Source organism: Aethalodelphis obliquidens, unplaced genomic scaffold (genome assembly GCF_003676395.1).
Source record: "Aethalodelphis obliquidens isolate GAN/ISIS:26980383/991018 unplaced genomic scaffold, ASM367639v1 scaffold48, whole genome shotgun sequence".
NCBI classification, from domain to species: domain Eukaryota; kingdom Metazoa; phylum Chordata; class Mammalia; order Artiodactyla; family Delphinidae; genus Aethalodelphis; species Aethalodelphis obliquidens.
The window spans coordinates 12754275-12776053 of NW_020837992.1; the positions used below are offsets into that span (position 1 = coordinate 12754275).

The 21779-nt window shown below is 36.0% G+C and overlaps 1 protein-coding gene across 1 annotated transcript in view; it reads right to left on the reverse strand.

Moving 5' to 3' along the window:
- HMCN1 (hemicentin 1) overlaps positions 1–21779 on the reverse strand; it is a 525244-nt gene that overhangs the window by 301698 nt on the left and 201767 nt on the right. The window contains exon 11 of the mRNA XM_027083004.1: positions 18990–19265. Coding sequence (XP_026938805.1) covers positions 18990–19265 — 276 coding nt within the window. The remainder of the gene's footprint in view (positions 1–18989; positions 19266–21779) is intronic.

Genomic DNA, 21779 nt, shown 5'->3' on the forward strand with positions numbered 1-21779 from the left:
TAGCAGCTTATAATCGCCCTTCTTTTTTCTCCTGTTTACGCTGTGTTTTTCAAATAACGTTTGCCTTTGAAGTTAATGTTTAAAGGATTTTTCCAGCCAGTGGACTTGGTTGACAGACTCATTATTCCATGGTTTCTTCTTGGTGAACATAGGGCTAAAGAAACATGTGAGGCCAAGGGCAGACTGGCCATGGCCAGTAAGTTCAAATTGTGACTGCATCTGGAGTCCATCAATTCTGAAATGCCGGAGTACTACACATGTGGGGATGCTGCAGACAATCTTTAGGGGAAGAGGTGGAAAAAAATGAACAGTTGTTTTTCTTTGGAATTTTTTGAATACCCACATTTATTCCCACCTTCCTAAAATAAAAGGTTTTTCATGTCTACCTCATTTAGACATAGGATGGCTGCAAAGACTCGGCAGCTCTTGGGAATTCTGTCTAAACATGATGCCTTCCAATGCCGTCTGCCAGAATTGGTTTGGCATATCTCCCAGCGAGAATCCCACTGGTAGGCTCTGTAGTTCACATATTAAAGTGAAAATAAATGTCAGTTACCCAAGCCAGGATGTAGAGAGCTAAGAGGTCATTTCTCAAATAATGCCTGGGTATAGGGTGCTGCTCAGGGTCATGAAATGAGTCTGTGTGCAACATACAGATGGGATGACATCATCCCACAGAAGGTGAGAAATTTACCACTGCTCTGGAAAGAATATTTCTCCTGATAATAAAATTAGAAAGGACATGAACAAACACAGGGAAGCATAATGGGATTTCAACCAAATAACAGTTGAATAAAGATGATCAGAATGATTCAGGCTTTACCTGATTACGTTAAATAAGGATATAATAGACCTCACTATAATTACTTCAACTGTTAGATTTCTTTTAATCCCTAGAAAAAAGATCAACTTGTTTTTAAAAAGTAGTTGTAATGGAGCAAGGACAAGGTATTGAAGAACCATAGTTCAACTCCATCGAAGTCCAGAGTCCAATTTTAGGCTTTAAGGAGAAGTAATCCATTCTCAGTTGGTTTTCAGTCTCATTTCAGCATCACAATCATCACCATTATCATCACCAACACTAACCATCGGCACCACCATCATAAATAACAACTTGCTGTTCATTAGCCAAAGCAATGGGAACATGGCACTCTATTAGGTATTAAGGCATTAATTCATTCTTTATATTTGAACCATAACGAAAGAAAAATATGTGAGTTTTTATAATTCATCACCAATGATTTTAAAATGTTAAACATAAATTAGGATACTAAGAATAAAAAATACTACTTTAAGACTTAGGTGTCTTTACATAGCATTAATGCTAAGGTTGCAAAATGCATTATAAGAGAGCATGAAAACAGCCATTGCTCTGACTACAAAGACCAAGGAAGATAAAAGAGAAATGCAAATCAAAACTACAATGAGATATCATCTCACACCGGTCAGAATGGCCATCATCAAAAAATTTAGAAACAATAAATGCTGGAGAGGGCATGGAGAAAAGGGAACACTCTTGCACTGTTGGTGGGAATGTAAATTGATACAGCCACTATGGAGAACAGTATGGAGGTTCCTTAAAAAACTACAAATAGAACTACCATACGACCCAGCAATCCCACTACTGGGCATATACCCTGAGAAAACCAGAATTCAAAAAGAGTCATGTACCAGTATGTTCACTGCAGCTCTATTTACAATAGCCAGGAGATGGAAGCAACCTAAGTGTCCATCAACAGATGAATGGATAAAGAAGATGTGGCACATATATACAATGGAATATTACTCAGCCATACAAAGAAATGAAATTGAGTTATTTGTCGTGAGGTAGATGGACCTAGAGTCTGTCATACAGAGTGAAGTAAGTCAGAAACAGAAAAATAAATACCATGTGCTAACACATATATATGGAATCTAAGAGAAAAAAAAAAAAGGTCATGAAGAACCTAGGGGTAAGACAGGAATAAAGACACAGACCTACTAGAGAATGGACTTGAGGATACGGGGAGGGGAAAGGGTAAGCTGTGACAAAGTGAGAGAGTGGCATGGACATATATACACAACCAAATGTAAAATAGATAGCTAGTGGGAAGCAGCCGCATAGCACAAGGAGATGAGCTTGGTGGTTTGTGACCACCTAGAGGGGTGGGATAGGGAGGGTGGGAGGGAGGGAGACGCAAGAGGGAAGAGATATGGGAACATATGTATATGTATAACTGATTCACTTTGTTATAAAGCAGAAACTAACACACCATTGTAAAGCAATTATACTCCAATAAAGATGTTAAAAAAAAAAAATATCTCACCTAACTAGAAAATCTCCAACATCACCTTCATATGCAAGACGCATATTTCCTGTTAGTCAGGTCAATTGGGTCTGATTTGTTGCTGCTATGCCTCTGGTAGGAAACTCTCAAAGACAAGACCTAAGGCCTTTTTCTTCAAGGTGATTTGATTCCCATCAACAAATTAATCAGACAATGGTAATGATTTGAATTACTTAAGCAATAATTTAAAATATTTTTCAACACTGGTATATTTACAGTACTTGGGCAAACTTCTTTGGGCTTTCATTCTTTCACAAAACAAACATTCATTGAGTACCTACTGTATTTCTGACACTTTATGACCTCAAAGATCTCACAGAATATTGTATACAAAGACATATTATGTACAATTAGGAACAAAATCTCTTTCTAGTAGTCAGTTCATTGAAATAGAAAGGTGGGCAGAAGTTAATGAGTATCTATGTGCCAAGAATCTAACTCTAGACCCATCACTTATTTTTCTCAATAACCCTATGAAATATTACTGCCATTTTACAGATAAAAAAACTAAGGCTCAAAATGGTTAAATAATCCATGGTATCTGGTTTATACTTCAATGGAGATAATAATGGTATCTATACACTAATATGTATAAAATAGATAACTATTAAGAACCTGCTGTATAAAATAAAATAAAATAAAATTCAAAAAAAAAATCAAGATGAGTGTTTTTACCTTTGTGTAAAAAAATAATAATAATGGTATCTAACTCATAGGGTCATTGTGGATTAGCTAAACTAATACATAAAACACTTAAAAAATTCCTGACACATAGCAGGCACTATGTAATTTTTGCTATTATATTCCATTATATGGTAAAGTATGACAAAGAATGATAAAGTAAGTATACAGTATTTACAATATATGTGTACAAATGTATTATCTAGACATTTACACACGAAACTTGATCACAATTCTCACACTTGCATACAGTATTTAGGTTACACATCCTAGTAATAAATAATACTTATTATATATTATTCTATTCTTCTGAAATTTGAGATGTTTCTAGACACTCAAAATGTATTAGAAATTTCAATAAAAATAGATAAATTTAGCTTTACTGATGGAAAAAAAACTCACCAATACCTATGTCACCTGGCACATGTTAAAAAAGAGTTATGATGATGTAATGAACATATGGTTATGATAATATCAATTTCATTCTTAGTGAAGTAATTCTGGTCATTAGGGACTTACTTCATCAATCAGTTTGAAAACTATTTCCTTTTTTGTTGCTAAATTCTCTCTAGTGACCTAGACTAATTAGTGACAGATATCTACCCTTTCCTGACACCACAGAAGACAAATTAATACTTCTCATGTTCATACAGACATAGAAGGAGGAAAGGAGGCTTTGTCTGGCCCTTTGCGTTCCATGTGGCAGCATGTAATTATGGAAGAAATGTCAGCTCTACACTGAATACACTCAAATTTAACCAGGACACCTGTGCTCATCTTCAGCTTCAAAAATCATCCTCATAAAGGAGCAGTCAATGGAATCAACAGAAGATAGTCTGTTTTAAACAAAAGTTTAAGGTCACATCATATACATAAATACCACTACACTTATTCTGATTTTTATTCCTAAGCCTGACCAATACAAGCATTTGGAAATTTAGTGGCCACTGTGCCACCTTAAAAGTGATAAACTGTTCTGGCCGATTTCACAAAGTTTTGCAAAAGTCGCCTGACAGAATTCCTAAATTAGGGTGAACTAGTTTAAACACTACTTCAAAAATAATATCTGTATAAATATTTTCACCAGGTAATTATCAGATTTTGTTGTAAAATATGGTTATAAATGTAAGCAGTCATATGCTGTCCTGTGCTATAACAGGAAAATAAAGTACTTACATAATGAAATCTAAAATTGTTGATGTGATTCAAATAAGCCACTGAAGTTAACATGGAAACATGAAAGATAAGGTCCGTGACCCCAGTTTTCCTTATAGTCTGCTACTGTTACTTTGAGGTCCATTCAGCAATTAAGGAGCACACATCCATTGGGTACAATTGTGTTTTTCTCTCTGTGCAAGGCATTATGATTTTTTTTTAAAAAAAGGGCAATAAGTATCACACAGTGCGTGTAATATGATTGGGGAAAAACAACTAGACATATGAAATTGATCATGACTAAGTGCAGACTTGTGTGGTAAAAAATTAAAGTTCTACAGGATACCAGAAAAAAGCAGCCAACAATTTTCAGAAAGGAGGTGTTTTATGAGAGGGGCTTAGCATTATAAGGAGGATATAGGTAGGGGACATTAAAGTCAAACAACTCTATGAGCTAAGTCACAGAACTAGAATGAGAATGAAGTAGTTTGGAGGCAGTCAGAACGCCCCTGTGACTCAAGTATGAGAAGTGGAGTTGGGGTAAATTATGGAGGGACGGAAAGTAACAGAGCAGGGGCTAGAGTTGAAGCACTAGGAAACAGAAATTCACTGAAGGTACAATGAACATATGGAGCTTGACAGAAAACATTCAGTGGCCATCAAAAACTCAATTCTGGAGACAGAAGACAGGATAAGTGTAGTACCTATCCATCTTTTTGAGAAATTTAATAGAAAGAAAATTCAAACCTCATATATGACACCAAAAATTATTTACCTGATACTACTCTGACATATAAAATGGAGCATCAGTAATATTTTATTAATATTATTAATATTTATTTATACAAAAGAATTACCTACCAGTTTCTCTACTTTTAATCAATAATTAGAAGTGAAGCCTTAACAGCAAGTTCAAGTATTCAGTTATCCATATTAAGGAAACATGAATGATGGATAAATATATGAATATCTAATTATTTTAAGGTAAACAGTTTTCATGTATTGAAAGGAAACATTTTTATTCCTTTTTGCTTATCCATACATGGTTTTATGTGGATAAAGGGTGAAGATAAAATGTTGAAAGTATTATGAAAGGGTCAGCTCGTGGAGGACTGAGGGGTGTAAATTTTATTCTGGGGTAATTAGGAAACCACAAAAAGGGTTTGACTAGATGGATACAAAGCGATATTTAGGGAAATTTCACCTGATGGTACTACTGAGTAGAGTGGGGCAACAAAATCAGAAGAAAGGAAGCCCCTAAAAAGAGGATTTTTATGGATTTAGTTTAGGCATGTGAATCAGGAGGGGGAGGAGGGTGGTGCCAATGGAGATAACAAGAAAGGGAGTGATGTGAGAGGCAGTGAAGAAGTGAACTAACCCATGCATAGGGAAAGTGAGAGGCGCCTCAGCCGAAAAATATCATTACAACTGGGATAATTCCATTTGAACTCTAAATTTCCCATTAGATCATTCACTCTGATCCCTATTAGCATAGCCAATCATCCGCTGATTCCAGCATCAGTGTCACATAGAAAATGTGTCCCATATAGGTGTCCATAAATAAAAAGGATGTGGGAAATTCAATTTTAAAAACTGATGCACTGTGTTTGTGTGGCCTGGGGTAAAGAACAGAGAGACAGAGAGAGACAGAGAGAAAGAGAGAGAGAGAAATAAGGCATGATTCCTGAAAATAGATCTCAAGTACCCTACTTCCTGGTCTAGAGCTTTTGTTACCCCAAAAAGCAAATTAGATTAACAGAATCAACCATGAAAGGATTTTTATCTCAAAACCTTTTTGTGTTCAAAAGAAATAGGGTTACAAAGTTTTAGAACCCTTTATTTCCCAACTCCAAAAGGATTTGCGCCCAAAAGGAACCTAGTGGAACAACTGATTATCAATTGCTGTTGTTTAAATAGGCATTAAATTACATTCTGGACAAAAAGTATTTCAAGGCTATCAATAGATCTCTGTGATATAAGATTCCCAGGCTTCTAAATGTTCCTAATGATAAACTTTATGTCATGAGGAGTTAAGACTCTGATGAGAAGAAAGATACTCCATTAACTAGTTTTTAGTATTAAGTTTCCTTTCTTACTTGAGTTCTCTCCATAAAAGCTAAGTAAAGATCCTCATTTTGGAGACTGTTTAAACCTACTTTCAGCCCAACCACCTAATTGACTTATATTTCTGGAAACATATTAGAACTGTTTTACAACTGTTCCCCAAAATATTTTTTATTGCGGATAATATATTCCCTTAAAATGTTGCGTGGTCTAACATCAAGCCATGCTACATGAGAAATTGGAAAGTAATTAGTATTTAATTACTGAACCTAGGTTCCATTGAATCCTACAGCCTGAAAATGTATTTTACAGAATCTCTGACCCTTCTAAATATCTGTATTTACTATAGAAAAAGCTAACTTCAAAAGGTTACATAATGACTATTACTGAGCCTGCTGAGAATTGTAATTAGTAGTTGCTGTGTCCTGTTTTAACAGATGTGTACCTACTGATTTACCTCAATAAGCTTATTTAAAACGAATTGGCATTGTTCTAAAATGCATTACTTCAGTTTCTGATTAGGAAGGTAACTCTAGCTAGTTCTGATGGTAACTAACTTTTAAGTGTGAAGCTTGCATAATGAGAGTAACAAAATTTCACTAAGAATGATTTACAATGGATAGATGTGCTTGCTCACTTAATTTTTCCTGAATCTTCAATCAGTAGAAATGCCAAAAAACACATGAAAGAATGCTCAACATCACTAATCATTAGAGAAATGCAAATCAAAACTACAACGAGATATCATCTCACACCAGTCAGAATGGCCATCATCAAAAAATCTACAAACAGTAAATGCTGAAGAGGGTGTGGAGAAAAGGGAACCCTCCTGCACTGCTGGTGGGAATGTAAATTGATACAGCCACTATGGAGAACAGTATGGAGGTTCCTTAAAAAACTAAAAATAGAATTACCATATGACCCAGCAATCCCACTACCGGGCATATACCCTGAGAAAACCAGAATTCAAAAAGAGTCATGTACCAATATGTTCACTGCAGCTCTATTTACAATAGCCCGGAGACGGAAACAACCTAAGTGTCCATCATCGGTTGAATGGATAAAGAAGATGTGGCACATATATACAATGGAATATTACTCAGCCATAAAATGAAACGAAATTGACCTATTTGTAATGAGGTGGATAGACCTAGAGTCTGTCATACAGAGTGAAGTAAGTCAGAAAGAGAGAGACAAATACCGTATGCTAACACATATATATGGAATTTAAGAAAAAAAAAATGTCATGAAGAACCTAGGGGTAAGACAGGAATAAAGACTGTGTCCTACTAGACCTACTAGAGAATGGACTTGAGGATATGGGGAGGGAGAAGAGTAAGGTGTGACAAAGCGAGAGAGAGGCATGGACATATATACACTATCAAACGTAAGGTAGATAGCTAGTGGGAAGCAGCCGCATAGCACAGGGAGATCAGCTCTGTGCTTTGTGACCGCCTGGAGGGGTGGGATAGGGAGGGTGGGAGGGAGGGAGACAGAAGAGGGAAGAGATATGGGAACATATGTATATGTATAACCGATTCACTTTGTTATAAAGCAGAAACTAACACACCATTTTAAAGCAATTATACTGTAATAAAGATGTTTAAAAAAAAAGAAATGGCAATGGAATATATTTTAATATTTTTAAGTTTTTCCAGGACTACTAGACAGTTTGCATAAGTGGCCAGGGAGTCCTTCCAAACAGCAAAGGAGGAAAACTTAAAACTAACCAATCAGCCAAATGATCAAAACAAATGAAAACAGGTATCAATGGCCTGGGAAAGAGGCAAGGGCCACTGAAATTCCAGATATGGAATCAAATGCAACATTTCCAAATCAAATCTCATCAATGAAAATATGAAGACCTGGCTACAACTTTCCCAAAATGGTAGAATTATTCCTGAATGGCAATAATTCAAATGAATTACGATAATGGTTAGTCTACAGGGCAGTAGAAATAAGTTTCCTAAGACTTCGGTTCTTGCTTTTTCTGCCTTTCTTTTTTCTCCAGAAAAACTGGAGCTGTCTTCACTAGCTACATGCCTATTTAAATTAAAATTTAAAATTTCCAAAAACAAGTCAAATTTCAAAACAAGCTCCTTAGGTGCATTAGCTATATTTCAGGTGCTAAGTTGACACATACAGCTGGTAGCTGTTATGTGGGACAGCACAGATACACAACATTTCCATCATTATATAAAGTTTTACTGGACTGTGCTGGACTAGAGAGCAAGAGAGAAGGTCGCTAATTCTTTGACTTACCAGTGAGTGGGTACAGTGGCAATAGAACACACAGGCAAAGACTAAATATTGACAGTTACCTGCTAGATTTGCAAAAAAATTCCACACCCAAATTCCAGTGTGGTTATGAAATTCAGTTAATAAGAGAAAGGCAATAATTTCAGAGACAAACAATGATACATTTAGGCTACATTCTATTTTAATGACAAAATCTTAATGGCAAATATGCATCAAGATTTCTTTTCTTCAAAATTTACTTTTATTTTTCCAATATAAGAATATGTAAATGTATCAAATGTTTGCTGCCTTTATACCCATTTTAAGTAATTCCTAGTGTAAAATTATTTATACATTAACATTTTTTCTATTTAATGCTACATGCTTTCTTTCCTTAACAACAAGAAGTCATGAATTCAGGAGCTTCTTTGGATGATTAGCTAAAACAGATTAAGACAATAAATATGGTTGATCAGAGGAAAGAATTTTTAAAGTTTAGTGTTTTCTTATTTAGAAAATCTTGTAAATCAAGTAACTCCAATAAAAGTTTTTTAAAAAGAAAATCTTCAAGTAAATGATGACTAACATTGCCTATTACATTGCCTTTTTTTAGTGGGTCCCCTTTATAACAATTTTCCAAAATCAGAGAATTTCCAAACTAAAGAGGAAGGCCAAAGCTTAGACGTAACATTCCCATTTGACTTGGAGAAAAGTATCAAATTACCATTATTACTTCTTGGCATATTAGCAGGATACTATTAAAGCTTTACATATATCTACTTGCATCTCCTGATTCAGAATCAATTATAGCAAGAATATCTTTTGACTATAAAAAGCTGATTATGTTCATTCAGACAACAGAATATTTTTCAGTGCTAAAAAGAAATGAGCTATCAAGCCATGAAAAGACATGGAGGAATTTTAGTGAAAGGAGCCAATCTGAAATGGCTAGTTATTGAATGATTCCAAGGATATGACATTTTGGGAAAGGCAAAACTATGGAGATAGTAGTAAGATAAGAGGGTTCCAGCGGTTGGGAAGGTGGGAAAAACAGATGAACAGGCAGAGAAGAGAGGATTTTTAAGGCAGTGAAAATACTCTGTATGGTTACTATGATACATGTTATTATACATTTGTCCAAACCCATAGACTGTACAACACCAAAAATGAATTCTAATGTAAACTATGGACTTTGGGTGATTATGATGTGTCAATGCAGGTTCATCACTTGTAACAAATGTACCACTCTGGTGGGAGATGTTGATAATGGGAGAGATTATGCATGTGTTGGGGCAGGGGGCATATGGGAAATCTCTGTACCTTTGTTTTAATTTTGCTGTGAATCTAAAACTGCTCTGAAAAAAACAATAAATATTTTTTTAAATGTGGCCGCACATTTTACAAAACAGGGATTATTTTTACAAATTATCATGCAACAGGCATAGAATCAAAAGTATATGAAACTGGATCTAACTAGCACTTCTTGAAGGAAAGATTTTTAAATCTGGTAATTAATTTATCTTGCTAGACAAATTCACCTGCTACCTTAGTTATCTTATCAGGGAAGCAACCCACAATGGGATTGGAAGAATATTTAGTCTTGGGAGTCCAGTTTAAGTCACAACCTCCCATCCTTCCAGCTGTCACTTCCTGACTCCCATACTTCCCTTCTCCAAATTCATCATGGCCTCAACTCCTTTGAACCTTCTTTTTTATTCCAATCCATCAGACCATGCCTTTCACCCTCTCTTCTTTCTTTATCCAGCCTAAACTCCATGGAGCGTCACTACAAACACTTTTTTTCCCCCAATTACCTTGTCTTTTGCTGAACCAACATCACAAAACCACAAACCTATGTGATCCTTCTATGTATATTTTGAAAAGATTACTGAAGACAGCACAGGAAAAAGAAAATCACACCTTCGTGAGGACAAAGCTCCCAACTCAGTCAGACCCTCTACTCTCGGCAAGCTCACATTTCTGTGCCCTCATTTTTCCAGGGCTTTGCACGTGTAGGGTTCTCCATCTAGAAGGACTTTCCTGACTTCTATCTGGCAAATGCTGACTCATATTCCAGTGGATACCTCAGACACCATCTCCTGTGTGAAGCCCTTCTCAATCTCCACTCATTACTGAGACAGTATTCAAGGCTCCTATAGTACCTTGGTTAAGTTCCTATCCCATTGGGTAATAGTTATTTATTTTTTAAATTTAGTTATGTCCTTTTTTTTTTTTTTACTATGGACTTACTGAGGGGAAGGATGTTGTTTTCTTCTCATTTATATCCTCAGCAAGGAGCAGAATGTCTGACATTTAAATTTTTGGTGAATACATGAGTGAACGAATAAATGTATAAACAAATGGACAAACAAGATACCACCTCTGACCTTTTGTAAAAAATGTGTTTTAAGTCAAGGCACTTCATACATTTCAGGATTGGTTTCATTATTATGGAAAAAATATATACCTGACATAGTATGATTTAGATAGTGCTGTGGGAAATAGCATCAATGAAGATCTCATCAACATAACAGCTATCTATCAGCTTTGCAGTCTCAATAATCAAATGTTCCTCACATATCCTACCCTTCTGCAGATGCAGCCATAAGTACTCCTATTTTGGGTACTAGCTCTAATTCAATTTTTATTCATAATAGTCAAATATCAAAGCTCCTTCCTCATGTATAAAAATAGTAAGCCATTACGTTTTTCCCGTATTACAAATATCTAATCTTCAGAAACACAATTTGCTTTTTAGCTGCGTCATTAATTTATAAAACAGTAACTCAAAGAAACATTAATTAACATTTCAAGGGAATCTGAATGAAGTCAATTTTTACTACATGTTCTGACATAGGATTTTCCAGACTTGGCAATAGTTCCTTTGCCTAGCTAAGCACTCTGCTTTTCATTCAGTCTTCCCACAGACATTCATGCACACAAAACTAAGTGCCAGATATTATGTCAGGCACTAAAGACCCCAAACTGAAGAAAACTGGGTCCTGCCCTAATGTAGCTTAGTCTAGTCATCTTACATGGTCTCTGTGTGCATATTCCCAGTTCTCTCTTTCCTCTAGGCTGTTCCTTACCAGCTGCTCTATCAGAACTTAGGTCAAAGGATTCACCAAACTTTTTATTTATTTATTTAGATTTAGATTTCCAGCTATTCTTTACCCATGTGCCAGGAACTTGCAGACACTTTGTATCTTTTCTATTTAAAAAAAATTTTTTAAAAGTGAGTACTCTCACTTTCCTATTCATACTTAAGGACCCTTTATTTTTTTTATCTATTTATTTTTTTTGCGGTACGCGGGCCTCTCACTGTTGTGGCCTCTCCCGTTGCGGAGCACAGGCTCCGGACGCGCAGGCTCAGCGGCCATGGCTCACAGGCCCAGCCGCTCCGCGGCATGTGGGATCCTCCCGGACCGGGGCACGAATCCGTGTCCCCTGCATCGGCAGGCGGACTCTCAACCACTGCGCCACCGGGGAAGCCCAAGGACCCTTTATTTATTTTCTCTTTTTATACTTTCTTCTACCCACCTGTACCTTAGACCTGTTAATAGCATGTGTAGGCATTTCTGTACACTATTTAGAATGATGGAAAGACCTAGTTCAGATCTGGGCTTTGCCACTTGCTGGCTTTGTAACCTAGGGCAAGCCACTAACCCCGCAGATACAAATACACACAATTTGTGAGGGTTAGATGGCATAATGTATGTCACGAATTCTCAAAAGTTTTTAAATGGATAACAGTGGATTGAAGTGCTTCATTTGGATTTGGATAACTTAGTGGATTGAAGTGCTTGGTGATTCCTCGTCTGTTCTATCTCTTCCCAGCAGTCCCTGAACTGTGAAAGTTATCACAGTCCATCATTTAACCTCTCCAACATCTGGACATCTTTCTAGCTCACTTAAATCCATCAGGCTTGGCTTAATACACATTTTCTAATGGTCCATTTTTGCTGGAAATTAAAATGTCCTTGGTGTAAAGCTTCTTTATAACAATTTCTCATATACTTGAAGTATTTATTAGGCCATCTCATCCCTTTTTTTCTTTTTACAATGTAAATAACTCTAATTCTTTACCCTTCCTTATAACTTCTATTTAAAGACATTTTAATAATGTTTCTGTCTTCCAAGCTTTAGAGAAATATGATTCTTTCTATCTACAAATAAAGTGGTCTAAGATCTATATACCACATAGATGCCTTGCACGAAAGACAAAAGAATGAAATGCATAATATTTATTTATACATTTTACTGCATGGAATTGAATCGTATTATAACAGAAGCTTGCCCCTAACCATTGAGTCAGCAGAGTACATTCGTCAGATAAAGTAAGTGAATATTAAACTTTTCTCTTCATAAAGTTTACAGTCAGCCTGGAAAGAAGTAGGAAAGCAATCATTTCTGTAGGAAAACTACACATTTCATGGATATCACTGCAGGATATACTTGATGTAAAATTTCACTAGAATATTTTCCTTCAAATCTAAAAGCCTCCAACTCACTCCTTATTAGATCCCTAGGATTCCACAGACAACAAAACCCAGTATTTTAACAGAGCATCTTATTCATTTGTGCTGATTCACACTGAGACAGCAAAGAACCAAAGCAGTGAATAAAATTAACTTTTGACAACAAGTAACAATTTAGGAGTTTTAAGTATACGATTTCATCTCATCTAAATGAAATCCACAAAGATGGCACTAGTATCTGAAACAGACATATACATGTCTCAGGTCAACCTCCAAAAATAAAAAGCTTAAATACCAAGACTTCAATGTATTAAAATGTCTAGGAAAATAGATGAGCTAATTAAATTCAATTTTTATTATTCAAACATAGATACAGACTTCTATAAGTCAAAATTTATTCCTGTGAAAATCTTGCAAAGGGGAAAGTTAAGGGGATTTTCATGATTCTCTTACTGGACTATTAGCTATAAGAAAATCTAATGTAATTATCAATTAATATTCTGCATTTCTCCTTTTTCTCTTACCTCACTCAGAAATGATTCAAAACAGATTACTCTGTGATATAATCCTATAAAATTCCAGAACTTTAAGCTTTCAAATATGATTTTTTGTAGTGTCAAAATTTCTCACTTGACACTTTTTGAGAGGCATTATTTCCGAATTTTTCTTAATTATTCCTTATTTTTAATTATCTCCTATTTACTTTAATTATATCTTAATTATTTTAAATATAAAAGCGATAAAGCAAATTTATAGAATATTTAGCAAAGAAAGAAAACATATACCCACACATAATTTGATCTCCCCAATAAAATTAATGTCAGCATTTTTAAAACTTTTAAAGTCTTATTTACACAAAGGTTTAAGATAATTCATTTCTATTGAATACTTTTTTCAAGTACAGAAAAGCATAAGTAAAAAGTCACTTATAGGTCCATTGCCACCAACAATCACATTTTTGTATATATCAATCTAGTTTTTTTTTCCTCCTAGCAGAACTGTGTGTGGTTTTTATTTGATTGTTATTTTGTTTGCATAGCTGTACTTCTGAGTCTTGTGGTAAACCCTGCTTGAGGTAAGCAGAGTTTTCTGAAAAGTTTCCTGTGTCTAGTTATACCTTGATCTCCACAGTAAGGAATTCTCATAATGAAATAAGCGTATCAACCCATTCACATTCTCCCATGCTCATTAGTGAGACTGACTGAACAACCACAGTTTCTGCAATCAGCATTTCTTTTCAAGGCTCTTCTGATAAATTGATAATGAGCCTATTAGTCACTGAGGGAAATTAAGAGTGATGGAAAAAGGCCACTGGGACATTTGCTTCTGCTGCTGCTGGACTCAAAATTCCATGATGCTGCCAAAATTGAAGTCTTTTAAATGTCCATGGACTTAGTAAGAACTAAAATCCCACAGGAACATCTGAGTGGCTGACTCTAGGTAATGTAACCTGCAAGGGTTTAGGGAAAGGTAATTATCTGATCTCGTATGCTTTCCACCTTCTTTTTTTTTTTTTATTGAAGTATAGTTGATTTACAATGTTGTGTTACTTTCTGCTGTACAGCAAAGTGAATCAGTTACACAGATACATATAGCCACTCTTTTTTAGATTCTTTTCCCATATAGGTCATTACAGAGTATTGAGTAGAGTTCCCTGTGCTGTACAGTAGGTCTTTATTAGTTATCTATTTTATATTTAGTAGTGTGTATATGTCAAACCCAATCTCCCAATTTATCGCCCCCCCTTCCCGCCGGTAACCGTAAGTTTGTTTTCCAAGATAGTAAATAATTCCTCTTCAAATTACAGAACATGTTCAGACCCTAAGAGCCAAAATATGACAGATATCCACTTTAATTACTTTCCAGGCTTGAGCATATCTGAGAAGTTTGACACCAGTCTGATTTTATCACTCTGTTTACAATGTACTGGTTTAGTCTGTATACTGTGGAGTTTTGCCCCTCATAACAGTAATTTGAAATTTCAGCCAGGATGTGTCTAGATCAAGTTCTCCCTTCACTGACCTTGCTTGATTTGCTCACTCAGGACAATTTTTTTTTCCTCCCTAGTGCACTTTTCTTCAATTATATCTTTGACTATTTCTTTAGTTTCAGTTGTCTTTGCTGTGTACTTATATATGTTATATACCTATAAACCTTACAGTTCCATTCTTTGTTTTTATTTCCACTTAAAAAATCATATTATTCGAGTCTTAGTCCTTTGCCTCAATATTCTGAAAGAACTTCTCAAGTTTATGCAGCACATCCCTGATTTTATTATATGTAGTACAAATTCTGTTCTTCAGTATTTCTGATTCAGACTGAATTATAATATTGCATTTTTAACATCAAATCCCTTTTTATTTCTTCCATCGCACTTGCTATTGTCCTTTCATCTTAGCCAGTTCTTCCTTTATAAATATATACTCCCACTTAAAGGAGGATAGGTCTTTCTGAAAGACTGGTGACACTAAACATTTTTTTTTCCAGTCTTTAGAATAAACTACTACTTTCAAAGCATCAATTTCTTCTAAGTCTTTCCCCGCCTTGTTTTATTCCCCAGTATTTTTTTCTCAGGTCTTATGCTTTATTTTTTCCTGTTCTGCAGCATCTGTTTTGACAGTCTTCTGTTTATTAATCCTGAAATGATGTGGCATCTCCCCAGACTCAGTGTCAGTCAACAAAGTGTTTGAATGGACCTAACTTCATTCTCCATCTACTTTTGTTCTAGTTGAACCCTCTTTGCAGCTCTGTGGCTAAGAATCTGATGTGCATAGCTCCTTACCTGATTCTCACCCATGATGCCCTTCTGGCTGAGATGGGATGCTCCCCTCTGCTACCATTTGTCTCTAAAATCCCTTCTGACATACCCATCAATGTTTCTCTTGCTTCCAAATATTTTCACTTGGTGAGAAACATATCTCAGGTTCCAATTTTTTACATGGTGCCAGGTTGCCTGTCCACTTCTTGTCCTACTGTTTTCCTAACTAGATGGTTATAGCTATTGATAGGTTTAAGGAGATAGCACGCTGGCTCCCTAAAGAGTAACATTTTCTTTCTGAAGCAAACTATGAAATGAAGGAACAGAGATACATCCTCCCTGCTTTCATGTGAACATAAGAAAAGATGGACCACTGATTGAAATTTTCATTCCATTGAACTTAAAATATAAGTGAAAATTATATACTTATTTATACAAATAAGAATCTTTATATATAACCTATAAAATTCCTCCCCAAATTTTTGCCACTGTATATTGCAACTGGTTTTTAGTATTGTTCAGTTTTGTCTTTTTGAGATCTTTACAGATATTCTACTGTTATTGAGAAGAGGTTGCAGTAGCTAGACATACTATTTTTAACCAGAAAATCCTTGCTAACTACTACCAAAATTTGTAAAATCTGGATGCTTAATTTTTAAAAGTATTCCAGGACTTCCCTGGTGGCACAGTGGTTAAGAATCTGCCTGCCAATGCAGGGGACACGGGTTCGAGCCCTGGTCCAGGAAGATCCCACATGCCCTGGAACAACTAAGCCCATGTGCCAGGACTACTGAGCCTCCGCTCTAGAGCCTGTGAGCCACAACTACTGAGCCTGTGTGCCACAGCTACTGAAGCCCTCACGCCTAGAGCCCATGCTCCACAACAAGAGAAGCCACCGCAGGGAGAAGCCCATGTACTGCAACAACAAGTAGCCCCCGCTCGCCGCAACTAGAGAAAGCCCGCGTACAGCAACGAAGCCCCAATGCAGCCAAAAATAAATAAATAGTTTTTTTTAAAGAAGTATTCCAGATAGAAACAGTTTCCAAACAGATCTGTGGAGGCAGAATAACATAAATGAGGTTATAAATTAAGCTACTGATTCCCCTGTAAGCAAGAAAAATATTCTTAAAGTGCATATTCAATCCAAGTAACTATTGTCTCTTTTAAGCTTTCTTGAACTATTTTTTATTTTTTAAAACATTTAACTGCATAAAAATGAAATTCATATACAATTTATGATTCAATGTCAATAGTTAGCAAACATATTCGCAGGAATTATAATCCTAGGTACAGCAGTTTATTTCATCAAATACCCACTGCTTTTCAATAATGTATAACCATAAGATAATCAGATGGCTACAGTTAACTAGAATCTCTTATTTTTTATTAAACAGTGCCATCAATTCTAGAACATATTTTTGTTAGATTTTTAAAACAAATTTTTCATCAAAATTGTTCCCTCAAACTCAAGACCAACTAGACAGGCCATAAAACAATGCCTCTAAACAGATTTACACCACTAGAGATTATACAGGCTAGCCAGTAATCATGTAATGACATGTGTTTTTTGTATTTGTATTTTGTACATTATGTAACATCTTACCTCAGAACTTAAATCATTAGATAATAATGAGTCTATTTTACCAGAAAGAAGAGAGTTTAGGGTTTCCTTTAAAAGTATGCATTTCTACATCATAGGATTCATACTTTGGAATAGATTCAAATGCTGTTTTGGAAAATGTTGTCCCTGAAACCACCTGAGAGGTCTGTTATAAATGCAGATCCCCAGGCCCTATACCAGGCCTGTGAAATCAGAATCTCGGGGTGTGGGGTTAGAATTTCTGCTTTTTCAAAAGTTCCTTGGATAATTCTTTATTCATGAAAGTCTGAGAATCACTACTCAAATTGACTAAACAATACGAAAGGATTAAAAGTTAATCTGGGGAAACAAGGAAGGCTCTGATTTTATTTTACAATCCCATTCTAAGGGACTCCAGGGAAAGAACCAAGGTCACATTTCAGAAATCCATGAGCATTTATCCTATCTGAAACAATCAGTTTGGTAAAAATACTTCCAAAACTCTAGTAACTCAAGTTACTACTTGTATTGACTCAAATGATCTAGGTAGTTTACCACGTAGAAATGCAGTCAATCATTTACAAAAGTAATGTTCCCCCAGAGGTTTCAGCAGATCAACTAACAAAAGACACACAGCCATACAGTCGGATTGCAGAATATATCTCAACTACCAGCGAGAAAACCAGAATCGGATGTCAACCATTTTATTAAGTCTCATGGCAGTTTCACTTTTTTGCCATTAATAACATTCCAAGAGCTAGCCTCCAAAACTCAGTGGTCACTCTCTTAGATCACCATGTTAAAAAACCATCTGACAGTGTTACTTGAGGCATGTTATAAAGTTGTTGCTAGTAGCACAACCAAGGAGCCAGACCCAATTCCAAAGCAATCAGTCTCCCACATCAAGGATTTGAAATGAAATATTCTGCTAAGGCAGCAACCGAATCTTTCAGCTAAACTGTGTAGAACTGCCAAGAGTAAGTTGCTCATTACATTAAGACTCTAGAGACATTTAGAAGCCAATTATGATTCTACTGAAAGAGATACTTAGGAATAGTTTCTGATCTTCATTTGATGGTAGCGAGTAGAACACATTGTTAATGCCTTGTTTTCAGCTATCTGAAACTATCATTTAGTCTATATAGACAATTCAAGTTTGGCTTACCATTAGCTTACCTTCAGTAAGTACCGTGCGTGCGTGCGTGCGTGCGTGCGTGTGTGTGTGTCTAACATAAATAAGGTAAAAACAGCTCTGCTAGTTTCAATAAAATTTCACCTAGATGAGAAACATCTTAAAACTTAATTAAACCATAAAAGTAAATTAAATATGCAAATAATGCACTCACATTGGGAAAAAAAGTTTTTTATCAATTATTAACAATTAGTTTTTTTTTAAAGTTCACAGGATAAATGAGAGAATTTAAAACCATTAAATCATCCAGAGACAATTTCTATTTCTATTTGCTTAAAATAAAGGTCTTCAACTACGAGGATTAGCTGTGTTTGTTTTAAAGTCACCTATTTGTTAGTGATGTTTTAGTTTCCAGTTTAGTCAGCTTGTGGAGTCACCTCAAGGTCCACAAGCATTCTATCTTTCAAAACTGTAACTGTTTGCGTAGATACCCTCAGACAGACAACTTAAGGGAATAGAGATCAAAGAAGGAAGACAGAAAGACGCCACAATTCAGAAGTTACCATAAGCACAGTACCTTGCACTGTGAGGAAAACCGATGCAGCCGATAATCCTCCTTCACTGGAAACCACACAGTGATATTCTCCGGCATCGCTGAATTTCACACTCCTCAGCTCCAGGGAAAGGTTGGCCAAGACCCTCATTCCTACTGGATCTGCCAGCCTGACATCTCTGTCATTCCTCCGCCAGGTTAGATTGTAATCCACTGCACTGATGACAAGACAGGTCAAAAGTGTTCTTTCTCCAGGAGCGACTGTAACATTATTAGGCACTTGGATGACTGGCGGGGGCTCTGTGTGAAATGAAAAGATTCAAATTGAAAGACCCAGAAGTCATTTTGCTCACTCATAGAGGTGGTTTAAAAATTTAATGAGAATGTGTTGAATATCTAGTAGGAAAGATGCAGTACAGCGGAACGTATTCATTAATACGTATGTCTGTCACCCCAAGAAAATTATCATCTAGTTGAAAAATGCTTTCAGTAGGAGTGCATGTTTACATACCAAAGTACACTCAAGTCCAAATCTGTAAATTATAGATACGAGGATCAAAGAGGCATGGCAAAATGATATGACTAGACTGATTCAGGATTGCAGAATGAGTCAAATTTTGATTTGAATTTTGAAGAAAGTAGCATTTATGGATTTTTAAAATTTTAAAACCATTTACTTCGTGTTTTAAAGAAAACAGCGCATGAAGTATGGTAGATATGGAAAAGATACAATGGTATCAGCTTTAAGGGGATTATAAGCTCATTAAGACACAGTACATTAGAGTAAGATGAATTTCTCCCAGTGAAGATGAGGAATGTTGGATTTAAGAAAGGCAAGTTAACAGTAAGGCATAAACTTTTAAAAAAATTATACACACAGGACCATGTACACAAAAGGCATTGAGTAATGCATGCGCATTTCAGATGTGGTCAAAAGGCACTTACTAATTAAATATTTAACTACATTTCTAGAGAAAATCACATATTGCTCTAGTTAGGTTTGAGAATACTGTAAATCCAAATGCCCCTGTAAAGCTCACTCTGCCCAAATGCTTTAAAATAACCTGCCATAGCAAGCCATTATTGAGCAATAATATAGCAATAAAAACTAGCTGGAAACCCATGTGTCTGTTTCAGTTTAAATGTGAAAGAGTATCAGATATTCAAGATCCAACTTTATACTTCTTTATTCAAAACTATATATACGTGCAGATGGATAACATAAGCCTATAATAAAACCTAGAAGTAATACGCCAAAACCATAGTGGTCATCGCTGAGAGAGAGAACTGTGTATATGTTTCATATTTTCCTTTATATTTATCTTTGTTTTCCAAACATTTTTAGAGGAGTATATGTTATTCTAAATCATTTTAAAAATCCTTAATTTTTACAATTCTGCTATGTTTTTAAAATCTCTTATGAAAAGAGCTAATGAATCGATTGGAAAGAGTACAGGAGAAAGTTAGGAAGGTCTGACTGAAGTCTGGTTAGGCTTGACAGATAAAATACGGGATGGTTTGCTAAATCTGAATTTTAGATAAATATCAAATAACATTTTAGTATAAGTATGACTCGTGAAATATTAGAGACACATTTAACTGGGCGTCTTATGTTTTTATTTGCTGAGTCTGGCAAACATAGGCTGCCTAGCTTTATCCCTAACTAGCTGTATGACCTTAGATAAGCCAATTTATTCACAATGTTTGTTTCCCTATTTGAAAAATGAGATGATTAAATTAGGTAATCTGAAAGACCCCTTCTAGCACTAAGGCTCTGTGATGCTAACGTACAAGATGGTATGGACCATCAAAGACCCGGAGGCGAGTATTTGTGAACACGTGTTGACACTGTATCAAAATCTTTTTGAAGACCACAAAACATTTTGTGTGGGTTTCTTTTTTTGTTCTTTTTAAACAAACTTCTTCAACTAGACTAGGGAATTTTAGAAAATGTAAAATCCCATATTATGGGCATACAGGGAAGGCTGGGTGCACACCTAGATCTTTCTCAAGGACCTAGGCACTCATTTCCCTAGCTGCTCTGCTTTTGGGCTACTGAGCTCATGGCCAAGGGAGCTAACATGCTCGGGTTAGACCCCCTTTCCAGTGCAGCCCACTTCCAGGGACCACTTAATGAAGGAAAAAGATGCAGCTCTCTTGCCTCAATTCAGGGTCACCCCAGCTCCAGAATTCCCTGTAGGATCAGCTGAGGCCCCTGTTGTGATTATATCACAGTTTAACTTCTTCCACTCCCTTACAGGTGTTCTTTCCTAGGAAACTCAGCAATAACCCTCTTGCGTGCAAAATCTGCCTCAGAGTCTATTTCCTCTTCAAATATAAATTCAAATACGTAAAATGCCAACTTTCTGCTAATATCCAGGAGGAGAGGAGATTTTTAAATATGACATACAATACCATCACTGCATAAATATCTACAGATAATAGTATATGCACTGAAATATTTATGCATACATCAATAAATTTGGTGGTGATGGAGGAGATGATGGAGAATTACAGCAGTTTGCAAAAGAGGCCAAGATAACAAATTACCGGAAACAGCCTGGTCCTGGGAGGATGAGGGGCAGTCATTCTTAAGTGAAAGAATGGCTGAGGCTAGGATTAGGGGACCAGAGATGAAACCTCAAAACTGAGAAAGAATGATAAGCATAGGCCTTGTGACATTAGGTAACGATCACTGGACTGAGAGTCAGGAGGCTAAGAATCTACTTCTCACTACCTATCCATCTGATCAGAAATGGGGCACCTGCCTGCTCTGGGCTTCAGTTTCTTTAGCTATAAAATGATGAGGTGGTA